The sequence below is a fragment of the Leiobunum rupestre genome, chromosome 3 (genome assembly GCF_980474605.1).
Source record: "Leiobunum rupestre chromosome 3, qqLeiRupe1.1.hap1, whole genome shotgun sequence".
Taxonomy (NCBI): Eukaryota; Metazoa; Arthropoda; class Arachnida; order Opiliones; family Sclerosomatidae; genus Leiobunum; species Leiobunum rupestre.
Window position 1 is genome coordinate 7921059 of NC_143386.1, and position 24031 is coordinate 7945089.

General features: G+C 37.4%; 1 protein-coding gene across 1 annotated transcript in view; it reads right to left on the bottom strand.

Annotated features, from left to right (window-relative positions):
* The window catches only part of RhoGEF3 (Rho guanine nucleotide exchange factor 3), a 220651-nt gene that overhangs the window by 90543 nt on the left and 106077 nt on the right, over positions 1 to 24031 (bottom strand). The window contains exon 3 of the mRNA XM_090167723.1: positions 1177 to 3601. Within this exon, the coding sequence (XP_090023849.1) occupies positions 1177 to 3434 (2258 nt within the window). The 5' untranslated portion in view covers positions 3435 to 3601. The remainder of the gene's footprint in view (positions 1 to 1176; positions 3602 to 24031) is intronic.

Genomic DNA, 24031 nt, shown 5'->3' on the forward strand with positions numbered 1-24031 from the left:
CCTCTGATACCACCTTAGTATACTTCGTAGTGACCGTTCGTCTGCTTTTTAATCACGAAATGAAAACATCGCTGGCGATCATCATTGTAAAGTGTTATGAAAAGTCGAAAGCAGACGAGCTGTCGCTTCAAAGTATGAAACGGTGTTTCGAATCTCTGCAGTTATATATTCTTAAACGGAGAATGAACTAAATCAAAAGATAGTCTGGTAACAAGCGGCACGACTTGTTTTTAACGTAACTAGCGCCCATCATCCCTGGTGGCGGAAATGTGACATCCGTTGATCCATAAATATAAAAGTTCATACCCATTGATAATGTTCACTCTTATCTATATGAAAATAACGTATGCATTATGTTTTTCAGATTAAACTGACAAAGTTGTCAGGCAGTAAAAAGGGCCGAATGAAATATTTCATTTGATTTTACTTAGGAAATTATGAAAGAGAATTGATAAAAGTTGATTGACACCTGACTTCAGCTCTTAAAGGGACTATAAACTTCGTTTGATATAATTTTTCACAAACGAACTTGACGCTGTGTGTAACTTCCATGTAATACTAATATTAATTTAAAGTCTACAGGAGATTAAAAGTAAAATTTTCAAAAGTAAAAATAAAGCCGAAATAATTACGAATTATCCGATCAGAAAGTAAAATTTACTATTCTAAACATTGGATCCGTTTCTGAAGGTACTTAATTTGAAATTTGAGACTAATCGGTATCAATATAACCTGACAGTCACTCTGCCAACTAAATAATAGCAGGACTAATCTACTTATTCGCTAATTTTATCATCCTTTGCAATGCAGTCCATAGGTGGTTCCTTTTAAAATAATAGTCGAACTATTTAGCTAGTCCTCTGTAGCTAAAGCTTATAAGTTTAGTTTATCGTCTCCGTAGAACCCCTTTAAACAAGTTAATAAAGTTTAGTTAAGGATCATATTACTGAAATTGACTTTGTTAACAAATTCGCACGATAAAAACTATATTTTTTTCCCCCAATTAGTACAGAATGGCTTAATGAATTTTATCAGATGAACTATTTTTTGTTTAAAGCTCGTTATTTTCCGATAGCCTCATTTATACGAAGACCTAGACATACTTTTATCAGTCAAAACCTAACGGATAAAATAACCAGGACAGAAAAGATCTATAAACGAAACGTAGAGACTTACCCTCGAATATCGGCCCATCTTGCCATATTGCCTTTAGCGTTGGGATCTTTGAGGGGGGCTTGCTGGCGGGGTCTCCTCTGTCGTTCTCCTTTCTGCACCGTGCTCTGCAGTCCGAACATTTTCGTTTTATTCCGTTCACTGGCCAGCTGCGGCGACTGGGGCTGAGGTGGCCGGCCATGCTTGACCGGCGGAGAGCGGCTAGTTTCCGATACGTCAACGTCATCGACGGCCGTCTTCTTGCAAGCCGAGCTTCCGCCGCCCGATTTGGGACTGTTGTGAACTTTGACTCCGTTGCCCCCCGGCGCCGCGTTGCTGGGAGTCTTACCCTTGACGCTCAAGTCTCTTTTGGAGCCGCTCAAGCTACTCTTCGATCCGTTCAAATTGCTTTTAGAAGCGCTCAAACTGCCGACACTTTTGGCCCCGTTCAGAGTGGCGCTTCTACCCAATCCGTTCGCTTTCGTCGTCTGTCCAACGGATTTGCCCGATTCTAATTTGGCTAAATTATAGTTGTTCTTGACGCCGGCTTGAATGGCCACCCCGGAAACGAAATTTTTATAGTTTCCGGTGCTGGAAATTTGTTTTCCCACACCGCCCTTCATATTCCGGTTAGTTTGCGGTGGCGTGATCCTAATCTTGCAGGTGACGGAAGACGGGGATGTCTTGTCGAGTTCCGCGGGGTCCGGGACGGCGCAATCGTGGTCGTCGTTGTTTTTCCGAATCGATTGGTTGATTCTTCCGCTCACCATCGCGGGGTAACGAATTTTACTTCGTTCCGGCAGCGAACCCAGTTTCCTAAGTGCCGCATTTTTCGCCTGGGTCCCGACGGTATTGTCCTCCGAATTAGCGGTATCCTTCGCCTTTCCACTAATCGCCTGTTTATCCTTCGGGGTCCCCCACGAGGTGGTCACCGCGATCTCCCGCTGCTGACTCGAACCCGACTGATTCGTTGGTTTGGCTACTTTGGGAATACCCGAGGGACACGAGTTTTGCCGCTCGAACTGCACTCTGGCGCTGGATTCCGTCACCGTCTCACCGCCACTCGAGGGCCTCCGTGGTTGAAGATCGAGGTCTCCTTCCGCGGCGAACGCCAGTCCGTTCAATCTGTCGATAGCGTCCGAATCGTTCTTGGTCCTAGTCTGCAGCTTGGAATCGGAGTGACTAGCGGGGATTCCGCTCTTGGTGGCGACGGCCAACTCTTTCCAAGAGGTGCGTCGGCTGCTCCCGTTACTGGTTTGGTATCCCGAGTCCTCCCCCCCTCCGCCGCTGCTGCTGGCGCTGAGTAACTGTTCGTTTTCTCGTGCACGGTCGCTTTCGTCGGCCGACAGGGCTTTGCGCATTTTAGCGCGAGATGTCGACCCTCCGACTTGAACTCGGAGATCCTTGGCGGCGCTGTTTTGTTTGGCGGTTGCAGTTCGAGGTAGGGACGTGACGGGCCCCCGGCGTAAGTCGACGGTTGCCGGCATGATCGACTCCTCTCCGCCGCCGCCGTCAATCCAGTTCGCCTCGGGCTCGACGAAAGAGCTCCCTCCGCTCGAACCCGTTTCGCGAGAATAAGAGTCTTCGGCGCCGCGCCTTCCCTCCGCCCGCGGCGCTGCCAGCGAACTGTAGCCTCCGACGCGACTCCCCGAAGAAGCGCGAGCCACGTGGAGGAAATCGACTTCGTTTTCCAGAGGCGAATTCGCCGCTTTCTCCTCTCTTCGCGAGGTGGCGCCACTCGACGAATAGGGCCCGTTCGCATTATTCCTCGGGAGATCGTCGGCGCAACTGCGTCTGCTGTTGACGGCGATCAAGTTGACGTTGCGACAGTGACCGGCCACGATCGAGCAGCCCTTGTGGGAGGGTATTTCCGGCGCCACCAAGCTGGGGCTGTGGCGGTTGCATTCGCATCTGGCGTTGGTGTCCGTCGAACTGACGGTGCTGCTGCGCTCGCTTTCGCTCCCGTCCGAACTTCGGTAGGGCGCCAAACGGGAGAAGTGGGGCCCGTTGGCGTTGTTATTCCGGTGATGGTGGCGAGTGGGCGTCGAACTGACGGAGTCGAGACTGTCGGCGCGGGGGGTGCCACTGTCCGGGGTGGCCGACCTGGCCCGGTACGTCCCGAATACCAAATGTTCGATATTGGTGTAGGCCGGGTCCAAGCGCAGCGATTTCTTACTGCTGCCCGTCTTCTTGCGGGTTCGAATACCGTCGGCTAATTTTAGAAGCCGGTTCCGGTTCTTGGCGATGTTGACCAGAGTGGTCGAGTCTAGACTATTGGCCATCTTCTTGCTCTTCTTCTTGAGATTCAATTCGAGAGCGGGGACCTGGTCCACTTTCCTCGAGGAGGAGAGCTGAGGGTCGAACTCGACGTCGTATCCGAAATAATATCGCTGGATTGTTTCCCGTTTCCGACTGCTGCGACGGCCATCAAGGGAATCATCTTCGCTGTCTAAATGGAAGAAAAACAAACGTCAGATTTGCTCGGAAAGGAACGATAAAGAGTCTTTCGCGTGCGCCCAACATTCGCTGACAGCGCGAGCCAGTTTTTCTAGAAAATGAACGCTTCGAGTGTTAAGATTTAACAATACGGCCAACGGCTAAGACCCATCGTAACACGCGACTCAGTGGCGTAACGACAACGTATGGGGCTCCCCGCGGGATATCAAAAGGGCCCTTTATATAAAAAAAAACATTTTTATTGGTTATCAAGCATTAGTACAATTTTCGTAGCAAAATAATTAATTCTTAAGACGAAAGGGCCCCCTATTTTGTGAAAATGTCATGCCCCCCTCCCCCCCCTGCGGTCGCGGGCTCTGCGGGTCCCTAGTTATGCCACTGACGCGACCAAGAACGTATTTATTTCAGCTAGGTGAGAATGACCACGTTAGGAAGATTTTAGCGTGGCTCTCAATCCCCTCATGCTCTAACAGTAAGCTCCTCCCCCAATGAAAAAATCAAATCAATCCGGTATCTTATTGGTTCATTAAAATTGACGTCATCCGACGCGATCGTAGCTCACGCCGGTGAATATTTAGGTTCCAATTAGATAATTGCAAATGGTTATATTAATAAATAAAAATAATTACTGGAGCCTAAGGTGGTGCCTTGGGTATTAGCCTAGCTGATTATTATTATTAATAATATTAATATTATTATATTGCGTAGGAGGATGGTGGCAAGCCCCTCGTGCATTGTGAGTCAATAACTTCCTACACTTATTACATGGTTGCCACAAAATTTTTAGATTCAAATTCGCTGACCATTATAAGAGATTTGCACTGACTTTGTAAGGCCAAAATTTTTATTTTATATTTTACTTTTATCAGAAGTTAATAAATTTTAATGGACTTATATTTCAGTAAAAAAGGTTATAGCGATGTTTAAAAAATTATACAAACTTTTAAGGAAATAATCATTTGTAAAATTACCTTCAAAAAGAGTCAAGAGAAAATTTAAATCCCTGACTTTCTCCTGAATTTTTACAAATTTTTAAAATTCCCTGACTTTTTACACCCATTTTAAATTCCCTCACTTTTCCCTGACGTGTGGAAACCCTGTACTATTATCGTTAATTTCGGCTAGTTTTTTCGTGAAGATGAAACCTTTTAGCTGATGGAAAATCCCTTTAGCTTTTTACTTTCGCGTTCGTATTAATAATGTAAATTATAAAAATTGAACTGTTTTAATTTATTTACATATTTAAATAGCATATTTCAATAATACTATTAAGTTCTTTTATGTCCTATTTATATTCACAATATATTTAAAAAAAGCAAGTTTCAAGCGAATAACATTAGCTATATAACTGGATACTTCTCTCAAAGAAATATTACTTCTGGTTTCACTTACGATAATTACCAAAATAAAATTCACGAAAAACCACGCATTAAAAATGATTCTAACATACAACTCCCTAATGCGTTTCAACTAGGAAATCTTCGTAGTTACTATAGCTAAAAAACCAAAATGAAAAATATTCAGTGGGTACCCAAGAAAATGTAGGAATTTTTGGTGGTATATTATTTAACAGTCCGATTACAATCGAGAGCGTAGCGTTTAAACTTGATAATGGAACACAATGCTGCCAACGACATTCCATTCAAGGTTCTCCCCATCCCGGTGTAGTGAATGCTGGAAACAGGAAAAGTAGTCAAAAGGCCCCACAGCGCCCTCACGCGTGAGACAAAACAAACCGCTGCCAGAACTAGGAGAGCGAAACCAACCTAAATAGTTTCCAGACGAACAACTATAACGGAAAACACGTTGGCTGGGACTTGACTGGGAGTTCAAATTTACAGGTTTTTTTTATATCTTTATTAAAACGTAAATAATTAAAATAAATATTTGACGCCCAAAAGGCTTCCAAGCATAACGAACAAAACAAACATTTCATATTGTGGAGAAATCAAATCAAGAAATTTGCTTCGGTTCAATTTTTTGACATAAACTCTACACAATTTATCTAATTTTAAAAAAATTAGTATGTCCATTCGTAAAAGATCAAAAGAGTAATCGAAAATTATGGGCAAGAATCGTAGTATTCTTTGGTATTGTACAATTCCTAGTACGAAATGTGGATAAATAATTTATTATAATGGTCAATCTTTATGAATAAATAAACCCAAATTGTCAGCAAAAACCACATTTTGAAAATTACATCGATCGCCAGCGCTCCTAGTGAGAGACTCGCGAAACATTTCCACCCAAATATAAAGCACTTGGGTAAGATATTAGGTCAGGAATCCATACCTCTACTTGGAATGCTTATCGCGGCAGATTTTCGCCTCGATGTAGCTGAAGGTTTTTTTATGTCACTATGTTAACTTAACAAACAACAACGTGATAGGGCAGCGCGCGCAGATTGGATTTTTCTCTCGTAGGCGGGGCCAAAGCCGTCAGAGTGATCTTACCATACGCGATACGGCAGGATAAGCATTCCAAGTAGAGGTTAAGTCTATTTTGCGCATGTGATGTAATATTTGTGCGGTAATATTTTTAATATCGAACACAGTGGCGCCACAAACTGAACTGCTCTAAAATATACAAGCTCTTCATTTAGGTTCGAGTTCAGTAATTTATTTGTCTTAAGTTTTATATTTACTAATAAACGCTGAAATACGTTAGGTTCAAAGACCCGAATTTCTTTGGAAAGTTTAGCAGATAATGATACCAAATTGAGGCACCAACTAAAATCATCCCCACTTATCAATTATCTCATTCGTGGTGAGGCCCCAAAAACCTAACACATTAAGAGTTTTTCATAATTCGGTACTATGAAAAAAAAATGGTTTTTGTTTTTGAGCGCGCGGCAAAATTGGTTATTCAAAAGGCAATAAAAACTTAGATTAAAAAGAGAGACGTCTTCCATCTGGATTTTAAAACCGCCGGGTTTCTGTAAGCATACAAGTCGACAAGCAACAGTGTTTTATCAACGAGGCTAATGTATAAACGAGGGGACCCTGAAATGCCTCACTTGATGCATACGACTCATAAAAACTAAGCGCAAGATTATAAGGTTTCTTTATGCCGGCTATAAATGCCAACAAAAAATAATAATTAGATTTCATGGGAGGCGGGGGCCTTCTTGGAGAAAAGTAGTTTTTAAATAAGTTTATTTTAATTTTTGACTAAACAAGGTTGATACAGTTTTTCAAATTAAAATTACCCGACTTTTCTAGAGATTTTCCCTGACTTATTTTACGTCAAGATTTGGCAATTTTCCTATTTGCAACCAAAATTAAATCCCCTGACATTTCCATGACTGTTATAGTAATTTTTAAAATTATCTGACTTTTAGACCCATATTATAACTCTCGGGCTTTTCCAGAAATTCGAGCCAAAAGACTGGAAATAATCAAATCTTACACCGATTACAACCTTTGGCTACGACTGTCCAGCTTGTTCTTAAAATTAAGCAGTTAAACCTATGGACGAATTCATTGGCTCTCTTTAATGGGAGAGCTAGGGAAGCATTGTAGAACTGAGAAAACAGTAAATTTATAAATATAAATTTATAAATTTAATTTATAAAAAGGACTGTTTATTTAAAGTGCACAATAACATTTGTTCAATCTTCATCAGGGGTGAAATAGGCGAAACTATAAAGGTCAGAGGGGCTGAAAAGATGGTAGTCACGTGACTTTGTGAGGAACTGCAACGCCATTTATCCTAGGAAATACGAATTATTATTATTTTTTTTGCTAATGGCGGTATAAATTTTGATCGATTCATCTAAATTACCTAATTATTATTATTATTTAAAACATCTTGTAGATGTAAGTTAATTATCTGTTTGCAGTATCTGGAAGGAATAATTTTTTACCGTCGCACGGCCAACTATGAACATGAGTTACCGAATCGAAGTTGGCTGTGATATGGTAGTCGCATGATTCCCCCCCCCCCCCTTTTAACAAGTTAGTTAAGACCAAAATTACTTTATAATTTCGGCTATTCAGGTTTGATTATTTTATTTTAAAATAATTTTTCTTCTAAACTTTTAAATTTACTTCCCACTCTAAAATCAGTATGTTTCGTGCAAGTAACTAGTTTTGAACTCTAAGTATACAACGGTATTTATTTTAAGAAAATAAATTCTGCATATTAAAATCTTAAAATTAATTTTTAGTCCTAAAATAGTGCCAATGAAAATAAAGGAAAAAAAATCTAGAGAAATAATCTATCGAAGTATTTTATTTACTATAAAAACAATCCTTGACGGAAATAGTGACACGTGCAATCTATTTCGTCATACCCCCCCACATACTGACCCCCCCCCCCCGGCTTATCAAGATTTTGTGAATCATCCGAAAATAGTCCGTACGAGGAGGGATACTTCTTGCAGGAAAAGGCAGGCGAAGAGAATCAGGATTTGTCTCGCGAAACGGATCCCCGTTTTTACCCTTGAAAGTAAATAAAGACTCGACTTTCAGATAGTGAGAACGAATTAAAATAATAACGGGCCCGAAATCAAGCGGGCCCGGCGACTGTCTCTCGGAGAATCAAGGCGCTGTTCCAAAAATATTGCTAGCTGTCTCCCCAGCCGAGTGAACCCTAGGAATGTTCTCTCCTCTTAGAATCCCCATCTTCTTCCCGGAGTAAGCATCTCAACGCGGCTCTCCAACCAATCTTTTATTTTTTTCCTCTCAAACGCTTGTAACTATTATGACTAAAGGAGGAAGAAGACGATACGGCGTACTCGTTTGAACGCGTATAAACTTTACCCTACGTCCGTGTATTCCGCGTAACGCGAGGTGACCAAGGGGCATCTTTCATCTTATCCCAAAAGGAAGCAGTTTCGAAGATGATAGCTAGCTATTCTCCACTTGATTCCTACGAGATTTAGAAGACGTATCATCGTCGTCGTCAGATAGGCGACATATCCAACAGTCTCATTCCAGTGGGACAAATATCTATAGAATCCTTTTCATTTCTGTTTTAGATTATTTTTCGTATCATGGCGGTGAAGATTTTTCGGGAGATGTTTTTACGAGTTGGTGAATTTTTCACGCCAGCGACACGTTTCTTAAAGTTAGATGCTCACAATCCGGGTGGTCTTTTAAATTATGTCCTTTAACGATTAAGACAAAATTATTCTCCAGGGAGGGGCGTCTAATTTAAATAAATTTGATTTAAATCAAGTTATTTAATTAACAACAGGGCTCCCAGCCAATACCCTTTAAAAAATTATAGGTATTATAGGTTTGGAATCCCTAAAATATAGGTTAAATATAGGTAAAAAATTATCAATATATAGGTTTTTATAGGATCAAAATTCACGGATACTTAAACTTTAATAAAACAATATTACAAAATTATGACTAAAAGTATCACATTTTTGCATTTTTGGAATACATAAAGCAGCCTGGACCACTTTTAAAATGCTAGCATATTTTATGTGTCCCACACTTGTTTCAATTCTTCCTACCTCACGCCAAAAGTGGTCGATCCGCTGAGATTCGTCAATTTTTAACCCTTCCAATTGTGGTAGTTTAAAATCATCGACTGAATTACTGGAAAACTTAACATCAACATCGAATGGTAGAGATTTTGCCACTCTTACACATAGGCTTCTTGATTTCACTCGGTTTTAGAAATTGTAAATTTTTAAAGATATTTTTGGAGATTGAGCGTTTTTGATCAGATAATCTGCCATTTTCAAATAAAACTTTTGGCACAAATTTATAAAAAAAAACCGTAAACAATCCGACATTTTTTCAAACTGTCTTAGTAGAATTTTAAAATGTTAAAAATATAGGAAATATAGGATAAAAAAAAGGAATTATAGGTTTTTATAGGACCATTTCAGAATTATAGGTAAATATAGGTATTATAGGTTCGCTAGGAGCCCTGTAACAAAGTTATCTATCATAACAAAATTATACAGGATGTTTCAAAAGGTTAAGCAAAAATTGTAAGGAGTTGTAGGGGGATAGTTGAGAAGTATGCCTGTTTTTCCTATTTTCCTATGATGAGTTAAAAGAGCGCCAGAGAGCTTCAAAGTGTGGCCTACTAGCCCCTGGAAGTAGGCTGCAACGACTGAAAAAACAATATACTCTTTCTTAATACTTAAAATAACGTTGTAATTTAAATTTCAGTAGTTAATTAGTTATTAATAAAGTTAAATAACCTTTTAAACTGGATTAACAAACTATCCTTTCATAACGTCTCAGCTTAAAATTACCCAACCTCTTTTAGACAATAGAAGAATTTGAAGAGGATAAACATGGTTGCCATAGATTTTTCAGAATCAAATTCCCTAACTTTTCCAGTGGTTTTCCTTGACTTATTTTTTTTAACATTTATTTTAGTAAAGGTTTCCTATTTGCAACCAAAATTGAACTCCTTGACTTTTATATATTATTTTTTTTAAATTCCCTGACTTTGAGAGCAATATTCAACCTCCCTGACTCTTACAGGAATTCCAGGTAGGCACGGTAGCAACTCTAACAAATTTCATTTATTTTTTGCCAATAACAAAATCAAGTGTTAAAAATTCAATTACAACTATAAAGTAAATTTTTCTAAGTAGACCAAAGTAAGTTTAAAACCTTAAGCAGGGTTGCCACAGTTTTTTCACAATCAAATTCCCTGACTTTTCCAGGTTTTCCCTGACCATTTCCGAAGATATTCCCTGCCAAGATTTGGTATTTTATTAACATATATTTTAGTAAAAGTTTCCTATTTTCAACCGAAATTAAATTCCCTGATTTTTAGACTAATTTTTTTAAATTCCCTGATTTTCTCCTGATTTTTAGACTGACTATTTTTTAATTCCCTGATTTCCCCCTGATTTTTAGACGAATTTTTTAAATTTCCTGACATTTCCCTGATTTTTAGACTAATTTTTTTAATTCCCTGATTTTTATACCCATATTCAAATTCCCCGACTTTTCCAGGTACCGTGGCAACCCTGTTAAGTACTTGTAAACAGAAAATAAATTATAAACCCATAGAGAAACACCCGAAAACGTAAATTGTAAAACAGGAAATTAAAAAGAATTTTGAAATTTGAACCGCGATTTGAAACGTAATCGTTGATGGAAATCAGTACAATAAAACGGCATTTATTCGAAAGATACCTGGGCAGACACTAAATTAAAAAAGAGATCGAAAAACAAGCCACGCTCTCTCGCAACAGAGAGTCATTGAACCAGAGAATACGCGACTCCCCATCCACAGTCGACATGACTCTCTCCGCTGGTTCACTTTCGTGCAACGTACGGATGAGAAAAAAGATAAAAAATGTTCTGGGCGCACGTGACTAATCTCGATTTATCTAAGAAAATTCTGAAAGGTTTCGCTGGATTTTCCACCGTCGAAAAAGGATAGGTCGAGGCCAAGGCGAAGGGACTTCCACAAAACCAGAAGCGAAGAGGCAGAAAGAACGTAATGGCGACGGGGTCGTTTTATATCAGATATTTCTTAAGTAAAAGGTCACTCCGTTAGCGCCAACCAACGCCGAGATGAACTCGAAACGCCTCTTTGAAAATCAATAAACTTGAAAGGGAATGTAATATTCGTTCCAGCGAATTTACGTCGTGTCTTTAATTATTAAAGATGTGATATTCAATTTTTCATTTTAAAAGAATATTTTATGAAATGGTACGCCTAATACCAAATGTCACCGGTGGGCGATTTAATCGCTTCGGAAGACGTCAGGGCTACAACGAACCAATGACATACTGGGCTTATTTGATTGATACTTAAAGGGAATATAACCTCAACTATTTGGTGTGGAACACCAACGTTTGAGGCTCTGGCCGCTCTTGCCTTTGGCTTTAAAAATGTTTGGCGCCACTGTACAAGGATAATTTAAAAATTGAAGGAGTCTTCTATAAAGTTTGTTTTGCGGGTTATATTCCCTTTAAGGGGGCAGACTACGACAGACTGAGGTAGAATTGTAAGTCGAAAAATTACAGAGGGCTTTTTTCCTAAAAACTTTCAGAATTTTTCCGAATAAAAAGGATTTCATTCTATGATTAATAATAATCATTTAGGCTAATATCCAAGGCACCACCTTCGGCCTAAGTCATCAAGCGACTTTTAAAGCCATTAATTCAGGTGGCCGGTTACAGTGGCGTAGCGAGGGTTTGTGGCGTCCTGGGCAAATCTCTTAAATGGCGCCCTTTTAGCATATAAAATCCCGAAAATGCAACGTTTTCCGTTGACAAAAAGGTCGTAAAACAGTTTTTGGCGCCCCCTAATGAGTGGTGCCCGGGGCAGATGCCCCCCCTCGCTACGCCTCTGGCCGGTTACAATGTGTAGGAGGGTGGCGGCCAGCCCTTCACGCCATACGAGCCAACAGCTCCCTACACTAACTATTACCGTTAACCTCAACAAGTTTTTATGGAATGGAAAACCGAAGAGTTCGGAGAAAAACCCCTTAAACCAGTGGGGAGAGAGCTTGCAAACTCAACTAGGATCGAACCCGGCTCCTCTTGCTGTGAGGCGAAAGTGCTAACCACTCCGCCTAATATTGTTTGCAAATTTAAATTTCGCGGCATTTTCGTCTCATTTAGTCGAATTCAAAAGCAAAACTAAACGTGTCGCTCTTATTTGTCGCCTTGACAATGGCACAATGTTGTGCCGAAACTAGTCGGTTAATAAACCTTTGTTTTTACTTACACAGTAATATCGTGGTTTTAATTATTTATTGTAATTCGAAAAATTTTACGCATTTTATTTTTCCGGAAATTTAACAACTCTAGACTGAGGTATATTGGAATAAATGCTCAAAATTTTATTCATTAAGAATGTATTAATTTTTATTTCGGGATAATGAATATTTTGAGCCGATTTTTATCTTTGTTCCCAATCCCCCTTAAATAAAAAACTATGTTTTTTTGTTTTTTTAAACACTGCTTTATTTTACTTTTAATCTATTTTTCGCTTTTGTTAAATGGTGCATACATATTACCAATCAACTAAAATTTAATATGAATAATAAAAATATGCCTAGTTTAAACCATGCACAATTTAATTTTGTATAAATGCACGGTGATCAGGAAAATGCCTAAAAAATTTTATAGAAAAAATTGAATAAAAGGAAAATATAGGAAAAACCCTAACCAAAAACAGTAGGTAAAATAAAGTTAAACATAGGATGAAGATGGGTACACAACGACGAAATGTTTTCGGGTTATGTACTACATGAGAAAACCTCGGGAATTTATAGGAAATGTAAATGTTTTAGAAAGGTAATCATTTCGGTAAGAAAATGTACAAACATTTTGGAATCCTTTTTAGTTAATTAAAAAACCCTTGGTTTTTTTAAATAACTTAGTTTAAACCATTATTTAAACCATGGTTAAAACCAGCCAACCCCGTTTCTCCCGACACTATAAACAAATATATTCTTGATATAAATAAATAAAAGATAAATATTTAACACAATTTTAAAATTTGGGCAAGAGAGCAGCAGTGTGTACTGTGTGTTTATAAAACTTCGATTTTATCACGAAATAATAGATTTACAAAAATGTGCCGGTAAAAAAAATAACCCATTTCCTTGATAGACTTGCGTACTTACTATAAAAGGGAACCAATTTTAGAATCGGTTCCACTCCGCCGCTCCCAAGAAAAGCTCGCGCTTTTAAGAATAGACTTCAAATTTATTATTCACAAAAAGGGGGCAAATATTCGAAATAACGACGGTTAAATGTGGGCCAAAATGTGCCCATCATTGTCTAAATAAAAAAAAGTTTATAAAGGATGTTCGAAAAATTAACATTAAGAAACAATTTAATTAAATCGGAAATATCGGAATGGGTTAACCGAACATGGTTGGCTTAATTAAATCAATTTGATTGAAATCAGTGATTAAAAAACACAATTATTTAAATAAGTTGATTTAAGTAATTGGTTTAAATTAAACTGAGTTGTTAAATAATTGGTTTAAATTAAACTGAGTTGTTAAATAATTGGTTTAATTAAACTGAGTTGTTAAATCGTTGGTTTAAATTAAACTGAGTTGTTAAATCGTTGGTTTAATTAAACTGAGTTGTTAAATCGTTGGTTTAAATTAAACTGAGTTGTTAAATCGTTGGTTTAATTAAACTGAGTTGTTAAATCGTTGGTTTAAATTAAACTGAGTTGTTAATTCGTTGGTTTAAATTAAACTGAGTTGTTAATTCGTTGGTTTAAATTAAACTGAGTTGTTAAATAATTGGTTTAAATTAAGCTGATTTGTTAAATAAATGGTTTAAATTAAACAGAGTTGTTAAATAATTAATTTAAACTGCGTTTTAAAATAATAAATTTAAACCGAGTTTAAAAATAATTAATTTAAACTGCGTTTTAAAATAATATTTAAACTGGGTTTTTAAATAATTAATTTAAACTGCGTTTTAAAATAATAAATTCAAACTGAGTTTTTAAATAATTAATTTAAACTGCGTTTTAAAATACTAAATTTAAACTGAGTTTTTAAATAATTAATTTAAACTGCGTTTTAAAATAATAAATTTAAACTGAGTTTTTAAATAATTAATTTAAACTGCGTTTTAAAATAATAAATTTAAACTGAGTTTTTAAATAATTAATTTAAATTGAGTGTTTTTTAATTAATTGAAATGGAGTGTTTTTCAATTAATTTAAAATGAGTGTTTTTTAATTAATTTAAATTGAGTGTTTTCAATTAATTTAAATTGAGTGTTTTTCAATTAATTTAAATTGAGTGTTTTTAAAATAATTTAAATTGAGTGTTTTTTAATTAATTTAAATTAAGTGTTTTTAATTAATTTAAATTGAGTGTTTTTTAATTGATTTATTTCGAATGATTCTTTTTAGAAAATATGGCTTTTAAATAAAGTACCTTTTAAAAAATATTTTGAAATGGTACAAAAGAAGTTTCTCAGAGCAAACTAAGTTACACGTACTAAATAAATTTAACTAAGATATTTTTTAAATTTTAGCTTAAACTCCAGTTCCACGCAAATTATTAATCAATTTGTCAAGAAAAAGAGGCGTGTGTTGAAAAATCAATAAAACCAAAAAAAATCAATTAAAATAAAAAAATCCAATTTCAAAAAAGAAAATAAACACCCCTGCTCTCGAGATAAAGCAGTGTTAAAAAAACCTCGAACAAATACTAATTAATAAAACCAAGCAAAGATATCCAACACATGGTCTATCCTTATTAACGCTAACAAAAACAAATAAGCAGGGCGTAGAACGATTTTCACGCCCTCTTTGAGAGAGTGTAGTAAGTAAAACTTAGTTGGCAATAAAAAGGAAAATGTTCCATTACAGGGGCGAGAATTAGTGCCACAAAAGAGCCGAGTCTTAAGAAATAATTAAGAAGCTTCCGAACAGGACGAACGACACTTTGGATTTAATCAACACCATCATTGGAAGGCCTTTCATTCGCCTCCTTCCCAGAAGGTGGCGCTGTTACCTCTCCAAACGAGCCTTTTCAATACCTGGTCGCTTTAACGAGTACATATATTTGGTCTATAAGAGGGTTCTTCATTGTATCCCCGACACTTTCATTTTGTAGCCCTTTTGGCCAATTTAGAGTACCAGGATCGGATCAAAATAGGCCATTTTCACGAGATCCGTTGATAGGTCCGTGGGCGCCGCCATTGTCGCGTCCCCGGCCGTGTAAAGGGGAAAATGGCGACTTCCTAAAGTTTCCCGAAGTAAAACGGTCTATTAGGTTTCTTCGACGATAAGGCCGCCGATTTATCGAAGACAGAGAGAAGTTAGAACACACTGATTTAGCTTTGTCGATTTCGTCTCAGTCGACTGGCTTCGGCGAGAGGGGGCAGCACATGCCATTGTGTGCCAAGCCCAACAAGGATTTTAGTGGGTCTGCGCTCCGTTCAGGTGCGGCTTAGGGTCAATACACCAAACGCCAAATATTTACTCCCAGAAAGTGAAGACGCTATTGTTATAACGCAATTGGAAAACATAGCGAGCTTGTCTGGTCTTAATAGTATAACGATGGTTTCGAAAGATCACCAAATAAACAGCAGGGGCGGATTTAGGCATTGTCTTTATGGGCCCAGGGTCCCGTTCAATCAAAGGGACCCCTTCAAGGTCAAAAAATAAAAACCATTTAAATTAAAAAAATTAAGAAACACGAAATTTTTCATTTCCTCTGCAAAATGCATCTGATACCCCCCAACTTGGGTCAAGTGGATAGGCCGCAAAGCCTAGGGCCCCCAAATTTAAGGTCCGCCCCTGATAAACAGGGTGGGCTGATTTCAATCAATTTGATTTAAGTCGTGATTTAAATAAATAACACAATTTTTTTCAATGGAGGAATAAAAAATTAAAAATTAAAATACATAGCAAATCTGAGCAAACTAAAATATTAGATAGTAATTAAATTTAATTTAATTCATGATTAGCTAACTTAGCTAACTGTTAAAAGTAAAATATCCGTTAATTACATAGAAAAAGAGCCATTATTTGTATAAATATCAATAAATTAAAAAAAATCCGATTTAAATAAAATAATCGATTGATTTGATTTTTATTTAAAAAAAATAAAAAAGTGGCAACCCGGCCAATAAAATAGACAGGTTAAGCTTACCTTCTGGAAAACGTGAACGGGGGAACTTGTAGGAGTGTACATCATTGTACACAATAAAGCTACGTCTACACTCAGCTACAAGTTTCCCCTACACGTTTTCAACGGCTGGCCTAATCTGTCAAATAGCGAAACGTTACCATTAATAAAACGTAATTTTCAAAGTAAATATTTTGGTAAAACTGAAGTGTTTTACTACTATTATAAAATACAGTGAAAAGAGCATCTACTGTGATCGAAACCTTAGTTTACTTTAATAATAATAATAATCAGCTAGGCTAATACCCAAGGCACCACCTTAGGCCTAAGTCATCAAGCGACTTTTTAAAGCCATTAATTCAGGCGGCCGGGTTATAATGCGTAGGAGGGTGGTGGAAAGCCCTTCATGCCACGCGAGCCAACAGCTCCCTACACTTACTATTAAAGTTTCAGGGGTGAATTTATTGGTGGAACGTATATTTGGTCCGAGATTCGCGACCAGGGTTCGTAAGAAAATTTCTTATCTAAAATCCCTGACTTTTCCAGGTTATCCCTGACCAATTTTTCCCAATATTCCTGACCTTTTGGTTATATTTTTGGACTTTTTTTTATTATTTTAGGTAAAAGATTCTTTGTTAATGTGTGGTTTGGTTGACTAACTAAAATCCCTGACTTATCCCTGACTTTCTACGCAATTATTTAAATCCCTGACCTATCCCTGACATTTTTCCTCGATTTTACAAATCCCTGACTTATCCAGGTTTTCCAGGATATCCAGGTTCTGTACGAACCCTGGCGACTTTATGTTTGCTCGAAGAGTTATTTTTAAACTTTTTCATTTCTACAAATTACCTAAATTACGAAAAACCTTCTCTAAAAAACCAGAATGCTTTTTAGGCTGATTTCGAGATCCTGGGATTAATCAAGTTCAACACAAAAATTCGCCAATGTTGGACCCCTTGTTTACCCCCCTCCCAAATAACTAATTCTAAACGATATCCAAGTCCAAGCCCTTTCCCCTCTTATTTACTTTTGACAATAATTAAGCGAAATTTAAAACTAAACTAGACAAATGCATTTCTCCAGCACAGTTTAAAATGAAGGCCCCACACGTAGAACAACTACTGTTTTTGTATCTCTCAAACAAAAATATTTGTCCAAAATTGAACCGCCATAAAGCTCCCCTCTTGGAAATCCATTAAAAAGAGCTCCTCTCGGTAGGACTACATCATTTCCCGACGTTGATACAAACATATTGTAAATATACTTTTACGTCCCAAAACTTTACGGTCAATAAAACGCGAACGAAAGAATACTATTTTCCCGCGCTTAAAAACATGGCAATGCTGAAAAAAGTAAAACAAAAAGGTTTCGGCAAATATATATACGGGTTAGTAGAGAATACGCTTGTTCGCCTCATGATTCCCGGAAGATAAACCACGCCCCTCTACCCTTCCTAGTGTAATATTTCCCCCTTTCGGCCGGTAAGGGGGGAAGACACTCCGGTACAATCTCTCCTTCTCGGTTTAGGCGGATAATATTTTCCTTGGATCACGAAAACGGGCTATATTTGGAGTCACATATTCTCCGTTAACTCAAATGCATTCTTGGTTTCGGCAGTACGAAAAGCTGCCGTGATATATGCTCAGTGTCAGAAAGAGCGAAAGCAACGCCCCCTCCTGGCAGCGGCAGCAAAAACAGAGTTAACTTTTCTATGGCTTAAGTTTCCACTTTCCGTAAGGCCAATGCGCCCTGGCTTCATATTTTTTTAGAGCGGTTTTTTATTTTTAATATAAAACGACTTCGAAAAACGTACCTTATGCCCGAAATTTATTTTATGGGTTTTTAGTAAGTTATATAAAAGTACCTTTCCTACCCTAAACATATTGGAAATTTTTAAGATATTAACTTTTTATATATTGAGTAATTTCTGCCAAGGTTATTCGCGAGTCAAATAAGAGTGTGCAGACGACTTCCGGGTAAAGCGCCATCTATGGGCCAATAAGAGAGTTTCGATAACCGCACCGCCATCTATAGGCTTTAAAAATAACTATTAGGATGCTACTTGTCGCAACAAAGGGAAGACTAAGCTGACGTCATAGGTCACCGAGGTCATGCTAAGGTAAGACGTCAAAATACCATCCTCGTCTGCTTGTTCGTTTAACTGCGCGCGTGTCAGATATTATTGTAACTCGCTTAAGTCAGATGTATGGAATTATTGTTCTCCGAAATAAGCGAAAGTATAGTTATAGCAATCATAGCTATGAAACAGGATAGACCCATGATTCTACGGAGGGGTAGTATGGAGGTGACGGTTAGCAGTCGAAGCGAAGAACTTGTGTTAAGCCTAACAGATATTTTTGGCGTCGAGGCGAAGAACTTGTGTTAAGCCTAACGAAGATTTTTTGCGTCGAAGCGAAGAACTTGTGTTAAGTCTAACGGAGATTTTTTGCGTCGAAGCGAAGAACTTGCTTGTGTTAGGTCTAAGGTCTAACGGATATTTTTGGCGTCGAAGCGAAGAACTTGTGTTAGGTCTAAGGTCTAAAGGTAAAAAATTTGTGTTAGACCTATCGGGAGATTTTTTACATTTAGAAAAATTAAGCGTTTATTAAGTAAATGTCGATCCTAGTTGACTTCATTTGACTTTTTTTGTGGATTGTTTCGTTGGCTTGTTAGAACCGAGCAACCGGAAATATTTCCTTGATAAATCCTCAAAATACAAAGCTAACATTTCTTTTCGCGTTGAAGTACATACAGTTAATTCGTGCGTCTAACTTTTTAGGATATAAAAATTCCATAAGCAATCCTGATTTTCGGTAGCAGCGACTTCTAAATGAACTGAGAACGGCTTTATTAACTAACCCATTGTTTATTTATTGCTTTCAACCCTTTAAGATAAGTCGCAAAAATTAAATGTTTACAGGGTTGCCACATTGTTTTAGATATAATTTCCCCGACATTTTTAGGTTTACCTTGACTATTTTTAGAAATATTCCCTGATTTTTAACATAAATTTCAGTAAACGTTTTCCGATAGACACTTTAAAAACACATCTTCAAGGAAATTTCCAAGAAGAAAACTTTCGATGACCTTGTACCATGTCTTCAAGGTCATTCAAAAACTATCTCGAGAACCGTAACTGTTAGAAAGTTGGTTCCAATTAGAAAAGTGTTCCCCGTCACGTTTTAGGTTTAGATAGTGAGATTCCAATCGGATTCGACCAATAGGAAGTCGAGAAACATTTACCAAAATCACAAAGGTCGTAAAAGGGACAATTGCAAGAAAGCGCTAATAACTCCAACACAAGTCGTGTTACACAATCGAAATTTGCTAGACAATCTCGTCATGGTGGAAAATTTTAATATTCGGAAAATTATATGACCTTGAACCATGTCTTCAAGGTCATACTAAAATTATCTCAAGAACTATTAGGTTTACTGCAAAACTTCCAATAAGAAAGTTGTTCTTCGTCCCATTACCATTAACTTTTTAATTGGAATATTTGCTCTAAGCCTAATGGTTCTCGAGATAATATTACTTCTTGGTGATTTCCTTGAAGAATGATTTATTTAAGCGCCTATTGCAACCAAAAATAAATTCCCGGACTCTGTACCATTTTTTTGTCTAATTCCCCGACTTTTCCAGGTTTTTCAGGTACTATGGCAACCCGAGTTTAAGTATCGGTACCAACGGAATCTTGTGTGTATTCTATCATAAACTTGGCCGATTTATCGTCTAATGGTACCTTACGCCCATTAACTTCCGGTAATTGTAATATAAATTAACCGGAAGTTCAGATAACTGTTTTAAAACCGTATCTCAATTAGAATTGCTCTTTAATTCTTTTAATGAATTTTTCAATTTGTGTTTATCCTATCCTAATGTACTCATCCAGGAGGGGGTGGTCAGGTATCTCACGCAAACGCGACACCTTGTTCCTTATCAGATTATGGTGAGCGTAACCCGGCTCTACGGGTGCAAACTATACTCGACTAAGCAGCCATTATCCAACGATATTCGCCGTCCGCTTCTAAACGACAAATTTCAGACGCTCGATGCCGTGGATGAAACTTAATCCAATCCAAATTAGCGGAGTGCGTCGAGAATAGGGCTACGGGAAACTTTAACCGTCCCTCTGTTATCACGATTTACCACGGCTAAGCCCTATCTCCCGTACAGTCGATGGCTTAACGCACGGTTCGAGATCGAAAGCCGAGTTGGTCGGGCTATACGTATTATACATTATAAACGCGACAGTCAAAGTTGGAACTAAACAATTCCGGCGGGGACGCAGACTGTACCCTTATCTTCCGCCCTAAACTATAATGCCAACTAGGTACCCGTCTAAGCGTAGCGTACAGATTTACGGGGGCTTAGTGATATAATGATGATGGACAGAAAAGCTGAGCGGATGCTAGCTTCTCTCTATCGGCCATTAAATTGAACGCCAGAAATAACCGACACCATCAGCCGGAATTTTAAATTCGGAAGCCTTAATTCGAGAACATTTGCGTAATGGACAGTTTGATCAACCCGTTCCCCTATGGTGGGCTATTGTATGGAAATTATGCGTCAATATGTGGTCCGGAACAAATTTGTCAATAAAATATCAAAATATACGATGGTCCGAAATTTGGCTTTCTGAGTACGAGATTTTTGATTTTATTTTTTAAATATTCGATTTACTTTTAAGGGAAGTCTGTAAGTATGCACTTATTACAGGGTTCGTACAAAATTTCCAGGATTAAATTCCCTGACATTTCCAGGTTTTCCCTGGCCAAATTGCCAAATTTTCCCTGACCATTTTTGTAGAATAAAAGAATGGTTTGAGGTAAAAATCTTGAAAAAGATTTTCTTTCAAAAATTTATTGCCAGATTTTTTTCGGGTCATTTTAAAATGCCCTTACATTTTGGGACCATTTTCAAATTCCTTGATTTTTCCCTGACATTTTGGAATCATTTTCAAATTCCCTGACTTTTCTCTGACTGCTCCTGAAAGTTTTCAAATTCCCTGACTTTTCCCTGACCTTTTGGGAACATTTTTAAATTCCCTGACTTTTCCAGGTTTTCCAGGTCGTGTACGAACCCTGTATTACCTCTTAGGGATAATGACCCTAATGTGAAGAATCGGAGAAAATATATAAAGGGGGTTTCAAAAGGTGATGCAAAAATTGTAAGGAGTTGTAGGGGGTGAGTTGAGAAGTATGCCTGTTTTTCCCCATTTTCCTACTGTGAAAACTTTGTATTAAGTTTTGAACTTAATTATAATTAATTAAAATGTTTAATTTTGTATTTGTAACTTCGATATTGGATAAATTTAGAAATGTATAAAACTCATAAATATTGTTAAGGATGTAAAATTGACCTAAAAATATAAATGTTAAAGTGTTGTATATAAACAATTTGTAACCATGAAACGAGAGGGAGAGGTCCGAAGAGGGTCCACAATTCAAGGTAGTGAGTCACTGGTTTTTTGGAAGCTACCGTTCGCTAGCGTCTAACTGTCCGGCTTAAAATAGTCGCCCGTAGGCTCTACATTGACGGACAGGTAGAAGGGGTCGAATTTTGGGGCTTTTCAACGGACTTCTCGCTCTCGACTATTGGAAAATTTCAAAATAAGAGGCCCGGCGATTGGGAAAAACCCGTCACGGGTCATCTTTGGTACATCTTTTTGTAAAAGAGGAAACGAAAGCATTGCGCAGTTCCTTCGAAAAAGTCCAAGTGAAAGGGCTCAAACTTTTAGGTCGCTCCCAAATGGAGAAATAAAATAAAATAAGTTTGGTTAAGGAGTACGAAATAAGTCTCTTTAAATCTAATCGTAGGTATAAATCTTAGTTAGCTTTTCAGTCGGCTAATTAAAGAACAAATTCAAAGTTAGCTCTCCCAAAAGTTATTAGGAAGAATCGTCAGAAGAAAACAAAAAATACGAAGTTTTCTGAAATACGGTTTTGTTACCTACGATGAGTTAAAAGAGCGCCAGAGAACTTCAAAGAATGGCCTACTAGCCCCTGGAAGTAGGCTGCAGCAAGCGCAAAACCAAGCAGCACGGAAATGGGAACATTAAGGTTTGGGTTCGTGTGATAGGTGAAAAAGGACTTTGTAAACAAATCGAGGTAACCAGAGTAAAAAAGTATACTTAAACATTATTTCAAGTCCCTGCTGCTTGGTTATTTATTATGTCTATTGGTTCTAAGTTTTAAAACGATCGCCCACGTCTTCTGCGTATTCATCATGCAACGCGCGGAATTAATTTGGGGAAATGCCTAGTTGAGAACATAACCACTAGGAGGTGTAGATTTTAAATACCTATTTCTTAATAACTGGTATGTGATCGTCAAATATTTGGTCTAGACCTTTGCTTATGGGGACCTTATGATAGGCTTATGGTATAACGGATTGTATCAACACAGTCTCCCCAAAGTATAAATAAGGGTTTTATTTTGGTCTATGAAAGGAAAAAGTTAAAATTTATAATTTTATGAATATTGATTTTTCCGAATTTCAATTTTTTTTTGGAATACCTATTCGCGACCGAAACGAGTCTAGGTGGCGTAACGGCGGCGACGGCGCTAGCTTATGGGAGGTTGCGCCTAAGATCTAGCGTCTGCAAGAGACAAATTAAAAAGTCGTAAGAACGTTTTTTCTTAAATAAACTTATAGAAATATAAGTAATATTTATATTATAATTAACAAATTATATTAAAATGCAAGTATCAATATTTATGAAGTCAAATTTACGAATAACGATGAGCAAATAGCGTTTGCTTTAGCCGCTACCTATCTAGGTTTCAATGGCGAACCAAAGGGGGCGTAGCGATAGTTATCGGTCAAAATATATCAGAACAAAATCTACGTAACATCCCTCACATCAAAATGCAGGGTTGCCACAAAATTTTGAGATTAAAATTCCCTGACTATTCCCTGACCATTTTAAGAGATTTTTCCTGACTTTTTAAGGCCAAAAGTTTTATTTTATTTTATTTTATATTCTACTTTTATCAGACGTTAATAAATTTAAATGGACTTATATTTCATTAAAAAGGTTATTGCAATTTTGAAAAAATAAGCCACACTTTCAAGGAAATAAATAATAATCATAGAATTTGTCATAGATCAAGAGTAAAATTACCTTAAAAAAGTGTTAAGATTAAATTTAATTCCCTGACCTTTCCCTGACTTTTTACAAATTCTTAAAATTCCCTGACCTTTTAGGCCAATTTTTAAATTCTCTGACTTTTCCCTGACGTGTGGCAACCCTGAAATGTATCAAGACAGGAAATACATACAAATTTTCCCACCAATAAAAAAACTAATTATGAAAACCATTATCGCTTCAAAATCTGGGAGCGACCTAAGTTACGTAAATATTTTCTGTTGAACGACGAATTGTAACTATACAGTAGGCCAGGAGTATATTTATTTCCACTTAGCGAGAATGACTCTGTTGATATAAATTGTAGCATTTCTCGCAATCCACCACACGCTCAAACAGTAAACTCCTCCCTTTAATAGTCAATCAAATCGACTCGTTATTTCAGTGGTTCCCTAAGGCTGACGTCTTCCTACGAGTTAAAACACACGCGTCTGACATTTTCATTGGCCAGGGGAAAAACTGTACCACGATAGTTTCAACATAGTCATTCTCAAAACGGTGAACCATCTTTTTACAAGTCGTTAAAATTAACATAACAGGCAATTACAACTCTATAGTTTTCGTATAAATTCGCAAAACTCCGTAATTAGGCTTTTAATTCAATTTAATTGAGAAGTTTGAGTAAAAATATGAAGATAAAGTTTTGGAAACAAAATGATCGGGCAGTCCTGGTATGGAGTAATAAACGCGATGATAATACCGGTTTCCAAGCT